General features: G+C 37.9%; 1 protein-coding gene and 1 long non-coding RNA gene across 2 annotated transcripts in view; one reads left to right on the forward strand and one right to left on the reverse strand.

Moving 5' to 3' along the window:
- Positions 1 to 14713, forward strand: part of LOC132199522 (protein sprint) — a 217233-nt gene that overhangs the window by 142682 nt on the left and 59838 nt on the right. The window contains exon 5 of the mRNA XM_059624321.1: positions 2462 to 2604. Within this exon, the coding sequence (XP_059480304.1) occupies positions 2462 to 2604 (143 nt within the window). The remainder of the gene's footprint in view (positions 1 to 2461; positions 2605 to 14713) is intronic.
- On the reverse strand, positions 9452 to 10521 carry LOC132199532 (uncharacterized). Its single transcript, XR_009442111.1, has 3 exons — positions 10447 to 10521; positions 9667 to 9808; positions 9452 to 9586 (listed from the first exon to the last, which is right to left on the reverse strand). It is a non-coding gene; the product is annotated as an uncharacterized LOC132199532 (long non-coding RNA).

A 14713-nucleotide genomic window follows, 5' to 3' on the forward strand; every position in this document is an offset into this window, starting at 1 on the left:
ATCGCACCCCATTACACTGGCACGAGGGTGCAACGACCGGTCAGCGTAGGCAAGATCTCGCCAATAACGGCGCCCTCAAATGCGAACATAAGGGACGTGCCCCGCCGGTTGCATAACTGCTAGTTGAATTCAAATTAAAAGGAAATCTCCTGTCCGTCCGCAATTTTATTGCGGACGATTAATGAAAATCCGGCAAATGAAATAGCGCACCCAGTAACAAAATTGCAGATAAATTCCATTTGTGAGCGTTAATTGCAAGCAATTGAAGACTTGCTTTTTATTCAAGCGATTCAAGGTGTTTAATTCCGCCACTGTTATTATTTCCATTCAAACTGATTTTACACGAAGTTTTAGCATTTTACATTTTACTTTGTCAAATGGTTTTTTATCAATTTAAAAATGGAAATGAATTTAATTTAATTCTTATGTTCAATTACATTTCCCAAAAAAACTCTATTTATTTTTTAAAGCTTTCTTCCTTCTCTAAAGTTATTGGGCTGCAACTTTTTTCATCTGACGCTTCTAGCACAGTTCAGTACTCCTTATTTTTGGCAACCGCAACACAGCTAGTCTCTTATCTGAACGATTTCTTGTATTATCGGACGGTGGTGGAGCAGAAAAATGTTATTTATCGCTTCAAGTTGTGCGACCGCAAAAAGGGTTTTCGGCGTTACTCACCCACGACAAAAAATCTCCACCATAACGGAGAAAAATTTCTGCGCAAATTTACAAAGGATGGCGACGAAAAAAGGAGTGTTTGGCCGTTATGAAAAAGGAGGAGAAGAAGTGCTCCTTTTATTTGTTGTTGGCGGTTAGGAGGCACGCGAGCAATTTTATTATATCCTGGAATAAAATGAAATAAGAGGCGACGAAAAGAGGCTGCCAGATAAAAGAAGGGCGAGAGGCAGAAAAGCAAACTCCCTTGGAAGAAGCCCTGCGGGCGGAAAGGTCGCCGCTCAAAGTGGAAAAATGACCTTTGGAAATTCTTTCGTTGGGGGTCTCACGTCGGTTTTCCGATCTGATAGACAGGCATTGTGCGCGTGAAAATGGAGAAATCCCAATACAACACAATTACATGGAAAGTAATCGATTCGGTTTCTTTTCCGGTAGGGGACATAAAATATGGTGTGGCTGCCGGAGAAATAAATTTGGAAAGCGTCTTATCCATATTTTACGAAGCAATTTTAAACTTTTAGGCCATACTCAATAATGCATGAATTTTTATTGAAAAATTCTGTCCGTATTTCTTTCTCTCCCGAGCCGGAAAGTTTCCTCTTGGTTTTCCTCCCCTGCTTGTGTGCTTGTACTTGTGCGTAAAATCTCTCCCTGTCCTGGCTAAACTATTTTACGTCTCTCTCTATACAGTATTAAAGAGATAGACTGACTCGCAGTCTCTTGCTGCACTTTTCACGGCCACATTTTGTAGGAAAAGAGGAGTCTGGAGACAGAGATCCCTCTGTGGTATATTCTTGCCCCTTGTCACATATAAATTTTTTTCAATGCCCAAACTCAAGCTGTAGTTTTCTAAAATAGTTTTTTTTTTTAAATACCGAAAATTCTTTTGCTAGATTTTAATATTTAAAAAATTAAAATTATTATCAATTAAAATACTGAATTTTTGCTTGTTAAAAAAATTATTCAAAGGGCTCTAGGCAATTATTGCACACTTGAACGCCTGCCTCTGCAGTAGTTATGCAACCGTTCCAGCTCAGCAGTTCACCCGGTCGCCTACACTTAGTTATGTTTCTCTGACTCGAGCGTGGGTCAATTTTACGGCGGGGCTTCTCTGCTTCCCCAACACCAGGAGGGCAAAGTTTAAAAGCAAACAAAGTCTGCCCTTCGCTTGGGTTCTGTATCGAGATTATCCGCTCATTGTTTTGATAATGGCTCCCCTTTTAGATCTTAATTAAGAGTCGATGCGGTGGCAGATGCTGCAGACTGCCGAGCCAATAGCTGCCGGGCGCGAATCGCGAAAAGGAAACACAGACGCAGGGGTGCTGATCACTTGGCAATAAATTCGGAGGGAAACCCGACGCCAAGCGAGCAGAGTCAATGTTGTATGACGGAACGGGAAGAACCACTGTGTAGTTTGCACTCCATTTGTAGATTTTGTCAGAATTGGCGGAGAATGGGGGAATTGATAAGGAAGAGCATCCATCACTCCAAGTGTTGAGGGTGAATAATGAAAGTCCAAGCCGATTATGGTGGAAAAATTGAGTGCTTTGAATTGAATCAGGGGCGCAGCAATGAATCATAAAATTTAACTTTGAGATTTAAATTAATAATTTAAAATTTGTTGAAAATATAATAATTTAATTTATATATTTAAAATGTGGCATAAATAAGTTGTGGTTATAATTTATGATGATAAGGGAATAAAATTTGCAAATGATTTACATAATTATATAATCAAAGATGATGTTTTATATGTATTTAATTTTGTTTTTGTTCTGTTTCACAGCTGCTGAACTCGCTGGCAAGTGATCTTGACTTGATGCTCAGTGATTTGTGCACCACCCCTCCGCCACCTGATGATGCAGAGTCAAGACAGCCCCTTCTCGGCCGGGATTTGAACGAGAGCGAGGGATCGCTGGAGGACGTCAGGTAGGATCTGCATTATTGCTTTTTTTCTCCCTCTCGAAACGCGCTGCGTAAACTCCACGTTGTTTGAAATTCAAAACGACAAACTTTGCGTCCGTAAAAGTTGAGTAAAAATATACGAATCTCCTCTTTGGAACGAAAAACGTAATTATCCGGAAAACAAAGAAGACAATAAAAAGTTTTAAGAGCGCGTTTGCATATTGAAAAGTTGTTTGCCGAGCGCGGATTAGAAAAGACCAATTTGCACCTGGGTCCCTCTCGAACTTTTTGAAAGCCCATTAAATATGCCACGCTATAAATATTTCCAAAAAGCTGCGCGCCGATGAGTAATGGCTTGTTTTTAATACCAGAGTGGCTTCTAATTGAAATTTAAAGCCAGCATACACGAATTTGCTTTGAAAGTTTAACGATTTTCCACTGCAGGAAAAGGAGGACAAAGGTGCGATTGGCACAGGCGAAATTGCTATTCCGCAGACGCGCCGGTCGAGCCGTAAAAACGAGGTGTCCGGCCGCACTCTGTCCCTTGTTCGCCCTGAATAATGCACGGCGGTGGAATATTTATCGGAGTGAGTCAGCCCGGTGCGTCGTCTTATTTTCTCTTCGCACCCAGCCACTGGGGAATCAATTGCATGACAGCTGGTAATCATGTTGTCTGCATCGTTCGCTGCTGCTCGGAACAGTCGGAACGCGGCGGCGAATAATTTATCGCCTCTGCAAACACCACGCTCACCCTCCTTGGGGCAATAATTCTTACAAAATTATGCCACGTGGCATATCTGCGAGGCACCAGATAATCAAGCCCTCTGTTTGTGCCTCCCAGCTTGATTTATTGATTTCTTATTTTTTTTTCTCAAAAAATTTGTGCATATTGTAAGAACAGCAACCACTATGAGCATTTTATAGAGCTGAATAGTACCAATACCAAATAAAGTTTATAATGATTTTAATATTTATTTCGAATAAATGTGCAAATAGGTGAGGGCAAAAAACATAACTTTTGTTCAAGATGGGTGCAATCGTGTGCGAATATGAATATATATATAAATATTTAACATTGTAATATTGATTTAATTAAAAAAAAAACATAGATCAGCATCAATGAAATTTATTTAAATGTTTTAAAAATTGATTGGATATAAATAAAAATTTATTAAATATTATAAAATCTCAAAATTTGTGTTACAGAGAAAAATATTTAAAATTTGAACTAAATTAATTTTTAATACTATTTTTAATAATAATGTGTAAAACTAAATTAATGATTGATTGTAACGATGTGCAATGTTTCAATTAATAATGATTCGATGCTTTATTTGATTTTGCTTTATTTTCTGTATTGACAGAGAAGAATAAATAATAATAATAATTTACAATAATGCAAAATGAAATAATATATGTATATTTATGCTATGCATAGATAATTTAATGTAATGTTGAGATCAGTTGGGATAATGATTACTTACAACATAGTAGTTATGTTTATAGAGATTTAAGTTAGCAATTAATTAAAAATTAAATAGATGAATCCGGGATATTGTCAACTTTAAAATTATGCCCTGCCTTTTATACTATCTCACTAAGGTTGTTTAAACTTTCCCTGAATAAATCGTCGAAGGCAATTTCAGCTAATCGCCCTGCACCATACACCGGCACGCATATAGCTCCTACTTTAAAGGTCCCATACACGCTCTTTTCTCTCTGGTTTTTTATTACGCCCGAAAAATGCAATAAGGAAGCAGCGAATATCAGCATCATGCATGAGGAGCGCGAGACACTTTCGCTCCTCTCTCGTTATTTATTTTTGTCTCGGCTGCTTCAGGAAATTAAATTTCGGCAAAACCGAATGCGATGACACTGAGCACGTTGTTTTGTTCTCTGTGGTGGAGAGAGAAAGCGAGTGCATGCGAAAAGAGACACGCGACTGACTGGAATGACGCAATTACCACGCGAACAGACCGAAAAATAATAATTCAATCTCGCCGGAGAACATACGATCCCCCAGTTCTTCCCTTCCCCTTGTATTTTCTCGCAAGATGTGATATATTTTTATCATCTCGGCGGTGTTTGGGACGAATCTTCCGCTGATGCAGGCGCTGTCACAGAATTGAAATAAGAGCGCTTAATGCGAGCGAGCAGCATGATTTGACGCAAAACTGACGTTTTATTGCTGCGATCGACGTTTTTCCCAGGTGAGCGAGCGCAAGCCATTGTCAAATACGCTGCACTTTGCCAGATTGAATCCAAAATCTGAAAAATCTTATCAAGTGGAGCAGATATATTTTGATGTTTATCCAATAATTGAATTATTAATTTTTAATTGTTTCAAGAAAGTTAAAAAAAAAATTCTTTCAGTGAACTTCAGTATTTCGGAAATTTAATATTACCTGTATTAACAATAATTTGTAATATTATTAGAAGTATACACAAACTTTTAAAATCACAAATTTAATATCCTTTGAAATTGATATTAATTAGTTGCAACTTAAATGTATTGAATTATTGTTTATCTCTGCCCAAATTGAGATACCGCATAAGTATATTCAAAAATTATAAATAATTAAACGCTAAAATTTTTATTATTTTATTACTGTTCAAAATACAGTAATTTTATATTATAATTCATAATTCAAAATGGTTACAAAGTAGATATTATTAGAACTTACGTCAAATTTTGATTGCAAAATGAAATATTTGTATAAAAAATCAACACGTATTTGGTGCATAAATTGGTTATTTCAATCGTCACCCAGCAACCAAAGGAAAGTCGCTCCAGTCACTTGGTTTGTGTCACTATTGAACGACGTCACTGTCACTGAAATCATTAATTAAATTCAAGAAAAAAATAATAATCAAGTGGAATCGAGATCGAGTCGCGAACATGTGTGTGTACTTTTCTCGTGCATTTGCATAATTAGCCTTTACATGGCTCGTTGACGGAGTGATTCAACACGTTTTTCTTTTCACCCGCCGCCGTCAAGACAACAACCGGTAATTTACGAGCGAGTGGAAAGCGATGGCGCCGCCACTAATCCAATCGACGCCGACCGGCCGTGAACCAAATAAACAAAAAGCAGACGGCCGAAAAAAAAATAATTGCAATTCTTGTGCTATCTTCATTTTATTCATAAAGCGGCCCCTCGATCTCCGTGCGTCCTGCTCAAGTGGACTTGACCTCTGACAGGTACTCGATTAGTCTTTGCTTGAGGTCAATTGTGAAATGCCAAGTGCGGTCTCTTGACAAATTGAAAAGACACCAGCTCGCCAATTGGCCACTCAGACTCTGGGTCAGGCCATCTCTCGTTCAATTCAATTAAACGTAATTTTGTTTTTGTTAGAAGGCAGCAGCATAAATTTTTTATTGTTTGAAAAAAAATTCAAACTGATTGTCCGATTTTTTTATTGTTCTATGTATCTTTGAAATTATATATAGTCTCAGCCGGGAGTTTATCCTAGCTCGATCTGTAATGAAGTAACTTTATCTCGACGGCACAAAGACAAAGCGAGTTGGCACCTCTTCCAACTCGACTCCTCTCACGGACGGACGCACATCGATATTTTTCGCTCTCTCGCCGAGCAAATTGCTCCCCCAAGGCAGATTCAAACCCTTGCCGAGGATGATGAAAAACATCAAAGTCGTAATACAATTACAACTTTCAGCGGCAGTTAGCGTTAAAAATTATCGCCTCAACTGGCTGTAAACTTCGCGGGCTGTTCCCTCTCATTTGTTGTTCCGCTCAAGACGCGATCGAGGCAGCAAGGTGGAAAAGTGGCGCGACTCGGCAGCAGACAATTTGACTTCAAAGGGTGACAGCTTGGCAAGAAGATGAAAATTCGATTAAATATTAGTAGATTGGTGAATAAAATCTTAAAAGTAAATCCTACAATCTTTTAAAGCCCTAAAAAAATAGAGGAAAGCAAAATAACTCAATTTAAAATTACTTATAAATAGAAAAAAAAACGTCAGGCTATAATTTGCAAGTTTACAAAAATTAAGTTGGAACGAAACAAAATCAAAGACAATATGAGTTTGACATCTGGTTAGAATTGTGTTTGCTCATCGCTGTGGTAATCACCAACCTTACCAACATCATAATAAATAGAGAGCTTTATTATTATCATTGTCTATGTATTTATGTTTGAACAAACATTTGCATGATGAGGTCGATGGATATTATGGATATTATTATAGGCATCGTGCAGCAGACGTGTGTTTGTTGCACCGCCGCCGCCGCCGCCAAGCGATTAATTATACAAAACATAGTTGGCTCGCGCAAATGTAGCGCGTAATGAAAGTGCAAAACGCTGTTTACTCCGGGAAATTGCACGCCGCTCTTTCTCTGCGCAGAGGAAAGAATTATGTTTTTGCCCCTGAGCGGCAAAAAGTTGGCGGAGCTGAAGCCGTGTTGAAAATGAAATTGCAACGTGAAATTTTATTCTCTCGCTTTTTGCAAACATTTCATAGCACCACTTAATTATTTACTATTTTTACTAATTTTGTATATGTTGTTATATAACGAAGAGGAAATTTTAGAAAACTTGGAAAGTTTTTGAACCATTATAAAAAGTCAATTTTAAAACTTTTAATGCTGATAACGTTTTAACCCTTTAATATTTCGTGCGTGATTCTCCAAATTTTCTTTTATTTCCCTTTTAAAATTATTTGCAGTCTTGACTTCTGAGCTAAAGAGTTAAAACTTTTCACGCTTCCAACTGCGCAATGGAACGTATTAAGCCCACTTGGTTGTAAATCGAAATCGTAATTCATCGTAAGCGACCATGAACTCATGCATCGCCGCTTTGAATTGGAAGGAGCAAAATATCACCCTTTTGATTCGCCTGAATCTAAATGTCGTTGGAATTCCAAGAGGCCTTGATTGTGCGCCAGCAGTTGTGGAGAGAGAGAGAGAGAAAGATGTATTCGAATTATTCACAGCCAGCTGGAGCTTCGAGTGGTGCACCTTTCATTGTCAAGAGCGCTTACTTATTAGCAAGTGAGACATGTACGCAGCCGAGCGGCTGCTGAATAATTCTGCGAAGTGCGCACTTCGCAGCTGTGCCTGTTTGTCGTTGCGTAATTTGCATGAGAAACTTTCAGGTCCAGGCATACATACGAGATCCGCCAACTTGATTTTGGGTCATTTTATAATAATGTAATATGATTCGTCTCGATCCAGCGAAACGTGAATAAGAAGCAAACAGAGGCAATTTGGCTTGCGTCTTGATATGAAAGAAAGGCTTTATGCACTCAATGTTGTCTCTCTGGCGTGCAGCGAAGAGTGAAATACGATAAGATAATGACGAGCTTTATGAATGTGAGCTTCTACAGCGGCTTAAAGTATTCTATACATTGTGTATTACCAGCTGTAAGTGAAACACAGAATTTTGATTAAATCTGCAGCACTGACTGAGATAAAAGCGCGCAAAACAAGACTTAAATTTCCTGGAAGTAGAAATTTTCTAATCTTTAGATCTGACAATTAATTTTATATCTCCAAAAAGTCATAGAAAAACTGACAATCAAACGATTCTTTTATTGACATGGTTATTTGTTTTACTACATGAAAATCTACTCGACTTTAAAAGAGCAATTCGATTAACCCTCGGCAGCAGCAAGATTTCCCATTTCGTCCGTCAACGACGAGCCCAGCTGCTGTCGATGAGTAACTAGGCCGAGTTGGACTTTCCTCGGTCCACGCGGAGTGTGTGGGCCGACGAAGGAATTATTTCTGGGCGCCAAAGACCTCAAACGGACGTCACTTCATCCTCTTGAAAGAGTCGACCCGCGCTGTGTGTGTCGCTGCAGTTGTGTGCTGCTAAAATTAAATCGTGAAGAAGAAGAAAGACGAAGCAGCGCGCGCTTCGTTAGTCGCTCGAGCCTCTAGCGAGAAGAGTGCTCAGTTTGTGGTGCTCTTGACTTGCAAATAAACAACCGTGCCCCAGTGACCAAAGTTTATCGCTGTTTGCTGGAGAAGAGTGTGATTGTTTTCTTACGGACGAGTTGCGTAAGGTGCGTTGGAGGTTCATTCTGGGTGTTTTCCCCACAATTTCAACAAAAAACAAACGCATTTAAAAGTTGTGATTTTTTTATTTTAATTAAAAATAAATATAATAATTTGTTTAATCTTATAAATTGTTGAATATATATTTAAAAAAAATATGTGACCTGATTTTGAACAAAATATATCAGATTTTCTGACCAAGAATGCGATTATTCAGCTTTTGAAATCTGGCAGACGTTTTTATTGTCCCTCTAATGGATTTTAAATGCCCACGATAATTTAGAAACCCATGATCTCCGATTTTATTTCAACGCAAGCGATCCACCTCGGGATGAGAAACAAGTTGCTGCTGAATTATGAAACGGTGTGATTTACCGGCTGTAGGTGTGGTGCACATTGTGCAGAGTGCATGAAGCGGGCCGCGAGTGCATCACCAGAGAGGAGCTGCGATTGTTCTCGGCAATGCCAACATGAGCAGTGTCAGCAGTGGAAAACGAGTGGTGTTCCGCGAGGTGCAGCAGCCCCGCAGACGCACCAGGGCCGACTTTCAGGTGCAAAAGGGCAAAAAGGTGTGCTGTTGTTGCTGCTGCTACACCAAGAAGTCCAACTCCTCCTCCACGTACAAGCTGTCAAAGACAAAGAAAAATAGCGAGGGACAAGTTGCGAGTAAAAAATCTAAAAAGTAAGTTTGGCTTTCTGTTTTTCTCCTTTTTTATCTGATTATTTACTTTAAACTATGTAGTATATTTTTTAATCAAAAATTTTAAAATGGACTCATTTTTAATTTATGCTTGTGTAGAGAAAAAATGTATTTTTACGTAAACGAGAGAACAGTCACAAAAGAGCGGCACCTTCATGCTCATTATGCGCGCCGGCTTATTTACAGAACAAACATCTCTCGCTCGGAGCGCCGCGTCGTTTTAATTAGCCGGTTGAAAAGAGCGAAAAACTCGAGCTCGAGCAGCGTGAAAAACGCAGAAAGTGTGCTGTGGGTGCAAAAAGAGCGAGATTAAAATATAGGAGCGTAAAGTTTGTGCACAGCACACGCTTCGGCGAGTGGACATACCGACGCGGCGACTAGTGCTGGTGCCCGTTTGGCGAACGCTAAAAGCACCATCATGGGCGGCCGTGGAATTTCCGGTTTCTGATTGAAGTACCATGGATGAGTTCACATGATGTGACCGCTGGTAAATCCGACAAAATCGCCGCTGATGAAAATGAGCCAAACATAAATAGAAGTGTTTTTGTGTGCGTGTCATAAATGGCATTTTTTGCTATTTGGTTAAACGTTGGATATAAGAAATGGAAAATAAAAATCACATTAAAATTTTTAATTAATTATATTGGTTATAAGCAAAAGCACATAAATGATAAGCACCATTACAATATATGCATTATTATGTTTAAATTTAAAAGTGAATAAATATCAGAATAATATCTTTTATTTTCAATTGGAATTTTTTATTTAAAAATTCAAATTAAAACTTTAAATTTAATGTTACTTAATTTGCATCATATAAGTTGGATAAAGGAGTATTTTTTTTTTTAATATTACAAACAATTGTGAATATAGAGGAATTTTTTGTTGGTGAAGATAAATGATAGATTATTTATGACGATAAACTTTTGAATATCTCTCCTAAATTAATTAAAAAAGAAAACAGAAAATTTTGCATTTCATATTATATTATGATTTAAATTTTTGTACATCCTCATAATAAAATAATTTATCTTTTGATGCATGAATAGAGGGACGCATAATTTTTTTCTCTCGGCGCTCTCATTGCGCAATCGCTCTCATTAGGTGCAGGAGGAAAAACGCGATGAAAAGAGAAATTCTCATTACTCTGGAGTGTGACTCACTCCCCTGGAGACGTGTGTGCACATAAAGCAAGGCTTGATAATTGGACTGCACTCTCTCTCTCTCGTCTGTCGCTCTGTCTGCCCGCTGTCACTCGACTGACTTGGAAAAAAAATATGATAATAATCAGATTACTCTTGCTGTGGGTGTCATTGCATCGAGTTCTCTCGCTTTCAACGAGGTGGGGCGCGCGCCTCGACAATTTCATCTTGTGTCGGCGGCACTGCATAATAATTCGCGAATTATCATGCGTAATAAGCGAGAGAGAATGGAAATGAAGCATTGAAAACAGCGAAAAAGAGGGGCGCGTGCTCTCCCGGCGACAGGAAGGAATGCCAAGAGACAAGAGTCTCGTTTTTTATGCAACAATTAATTAGCAGAGCCCGTCTGCAGAGGATCAACTCAGCCTTGAGCCGGGCAATATTTCTTGCAGACGATTTTTCTTGCCAATAGAGTGATGACAATCTTGGAATAAAAATAAACTTAAAAACTAAATCTTTCACTTTGTTAAGTAACTTTATAAAAAAGATTAAAACAACGTTATCAAGTTTTGAAAAATGACAGTATATTTTTTACTATTTATAAAATGAAGTTTGGAAATATATTTATTACTAGTACATAAAACTGTGAAAAAATATTTTAACCTTTTTTAAAATAATGATTTGAAACCAATTATTATTATTTCAGCTGCCCTTTGCCATTAACCAAGATGATAAATGCTCTTTGGCCGTGAAGTGCGCCGCTTTCCCTCTCATTATATTTGTTGTTATTTGCTCAAAACATTACTCTGGCCGGCCGAAAGTCATGATCATTACTCAGCCGGTCTTATTGCTGTTTGCTTAGGATCCATTAGCAGTATTGCACCCTTTGCAGCATCCCCTTGGCTGAGAGAAGGGCGCATTTCTTCTCATTTTCTGCGATATTGCTCTCTCATTTGGCCTACCGCTTTTCTACTCATTATCGACCGATCCTACAAACAAATTGTGTTTGAAAAAGTGCTACGTAACAATTAATGGTAAAAATATTTTTTTTAAATTATTTAAAATCCTTTTGATAATTAAATTTTATACTAATTTAAACTAAAATAAAAATGAATTTTAAAATTACTGATTACTGATTATACATTTTTTATTATGTTTTGTTTTATATTTTGTCTTTGATTACCTAATAACTTCCATTTCTCTGCACAGTAAATTTACTACTTTTTTTAATATTAGACATTTAAAATTTATAATTAACTTATGCTCGCAATCATTATTTATGAAGAAATTGGAAAATAGTTTACTTTTAGTAACTAGCTGGTTGATATTAATTAGTTAAAATATACGAGGAACTGAAGTGAAATGATTTTTTCATGTCTCATGTCATTTCATGGAATCAAATCAATCTTTTCAGGATTCACGATTCCAATACATTCAATTGAGACCTATCTGAAGTCTGTAGCATGTAACAGAATAAAAATATAAGATGAAGAATTTCAGACTTAATTTTTGTGCAGTCAGTCATGAGTCACATTACTGACACTTATTTACTTTTTTTATTAAAACAATAAATTTAAAATTAATATATACTATGCGGGAAAAATTAACGATTCTTAGATCATATAACTACTTTCAATAAGCATGCATATATGGAAAATAACATGAATTTTAAATATTCCAAACCATAATAAGCCACCCCTGTATAGCTCACCGATCCACCGCATTGTTTGCAATTGCAAGCCCATTATTGATATTAATAATGCTCCATCGTGAATAATGCAGATCGCGAGCACATGCCTGCTTAGTTATTGTGGTGCACAGTGCGTTTAGTCCACAGGCTGCTTGCAAACAAAGCGCGATTTCGAGCGTTATGTGCATCGGAGGAACGCTGGTTGGCTCGTTGATGGAGCAGCCAGCGTCAAATAATTAATGGGCGCCGTGCTTATGCTCGGTCGGGGCCGCCGAGGAAACAAAACGCGCTCAGAATTTCAATCGGCATTTGCATCCCTCTCGTTCAATTATTGTGATTAAAGCGCACGGCGTACAATAATAAAACTGCTCCAGCTTTTTTAATTTGCCCATTTCATATTCTGCCTGCATAAAGCGCCTGAATTATGTACGCAGCCAGTTTTATTTTTTAATTCAATATTAGCCCGTTTAATCACGTTCAAAACTGACGGCAGAATTTAATTTCGCTCCTCCCTCGTAGCTCGTAAATTTGACGCTTGATTGATTTTTACACCCGCCCAATGAATTGAAGGGCGCGGTTTTCATTTGATTAGCTTTGCAATTTTCAAATTTGATTTTATGCGCCTCTCATCAAGAGTCTAGACGACGCGCCGAGATTTTATTAAATCGGGCAACGGACTGGGAATAATTGGAGTTGGAACGAAAAATTGTCGCTTGTTTCCATATCGATTGAGTTGTTATTCGTCAAATATGCAAATAGCCGGGCGGCGAAGCATGACTAATGGAGGTCGTGGCTTTTCAATCAGCGTGCGAGAGCCATGTTAATTTTCTCACTGCGCTTGACACTTGAAGATTAATCGCTGTTTGGGCTGCGCTGACCTTTGTTCAGGAAACTCTTTGATGCCTTATTTCAAAGCGCTAATTATCTATTGGTGATCTCAAGGATTTCACGATCTTGGTAAACATTTCCACCCAACCGCGCAATCAGAACACTTTCTTGTAATTAAATATTGACATCGGTGTACTTATTTCAATGGCATAATGATTACAACTTAATATGAAAACAAAAAATTAAATCCTTTTAATCTATTTATACATTTTACTAGTAGCAATTAATAATTTCTCAATTTTTTAAATGCTGTGGCTATTTTATGTAAATTATTAATTTGACTAATTTTAATTATTACTTGTCAATTTTTTTATTGTATAGTAGTGCTATAATATAGTTATTTAAATATACTGATTTTACATAAATTCCAGGGCTCTTCTTTAATCAATCTGTTGATTATAAATATAATCCACTACACATACAAAGAATTGAAATTATGCGAATCTACATGGATCGGGATCGAGGAATAAAAATATATTTAAACAGAGATTATGATTATTTAATTATTAATAAAAGAAATAAAATGCATCAAAATCTGGATTTATTTTTATATTGTGTGAGTTTCCTACACTTGAATCGATTGGGGGGTTTTTTTTTTTTTTTTTTTTTTTTTAAATATAGCGTGATAGCTCTGGCACGACATCAAACAAGTCCGCACAAATGAAATTCCGCGCCGACCACGCAATTTTTATCGAGCACCTCTCGCAAAAAGTCTCTCTTTCTCGCTCACCCCCGGCGAAAACACGAAACCAAACAATTCCCGTGCGCTGTTCATAAAGCCCAACCACAAACAACGCGGTAGCGAAAGGGCGACACGGAGCACTTTTATACCACTCATTGGAAAATTGGCTTTTTGTCCGCGTGCAAAAAGTGCTCTTTTTCAGCGGCGAGTGCATTTGACTGGCGCCGAATTCAAAAAGGTGCGTCGTAAAAAAGCTGTGCTTTTTTATGGAAGTGCATGTCACTGGTCAACGGCGGGGAAATTTTCCGAAATGGCCGCGGGAGATAAATTGTGAGGGGTCTTCTTTGATGACACACAGTCGCGAATAAGTATGAAATGCCACTTTAAGGGCCGCTTGGCAAATAGAGATGAGAGAAGAGACTTTTGTGGGGACAAACACCGGGAACAACTTTGCGATTTTACTGCCAGCGGGGGTGTATTCACGGGGGAGGCAGCAACTTGAAAGGGTTCTGTCTGTCTGTTTTAGGGCCGTGGCCACTCAACCGGACCAAATAATAATGCGCAAAGTGAGTGGCAATGAGAAAGCATGCAATTTGGGCCGTGGCTGCGCTGCTGTGACAGGCCGGCGTCATTAAAATGAAGTGCGGCGTGATAAATGGCGCAAAAGGGTGCAAACTGCGTCTCCAGAAAACGGCTGCACAATTCTCACTGCGATTTTTCTTTCTTTCGTCTCGTCCAAATGTGACAGAAAGTTGATGATAAGAAGTTTTATGAAAGGGAGCAGGGGCTTTGCGGATTAGCGAGAGGAAATGGAATCAAAAGTAGAACTGCAGAAAAAAAAGAGGAAACTTAAAATTTTTGGCATCAGATGGTTTTATAAGTGTCAAGGTTTATTTTATATTTCAAAATCATTTTCAGATTTTAATATTTATAATTTCAGCATATGGTTGAAAGATTGGATTGCTTCCAAAATTGAGCAATTTTTATATCAAACTAGCTGTTTACATGTTT

This window comes from Neocloeon triangulifer, unplaced genomic scaffold, assembly GCF_031216515.1.
Source record: "Neocloeon triangulifer isolate White Clay Creek 2 clone unplaced genomic scaffold, ASM3121651v1 ptg000014l, whole genome shotgun sequence".
Taxonomy (NCBI): Eukaryota; Metazoa; Arthropoda; class Insecta; order Ephemeroptera; family Baetidae; genus Neocloeon; species Neocloeon triangulifer.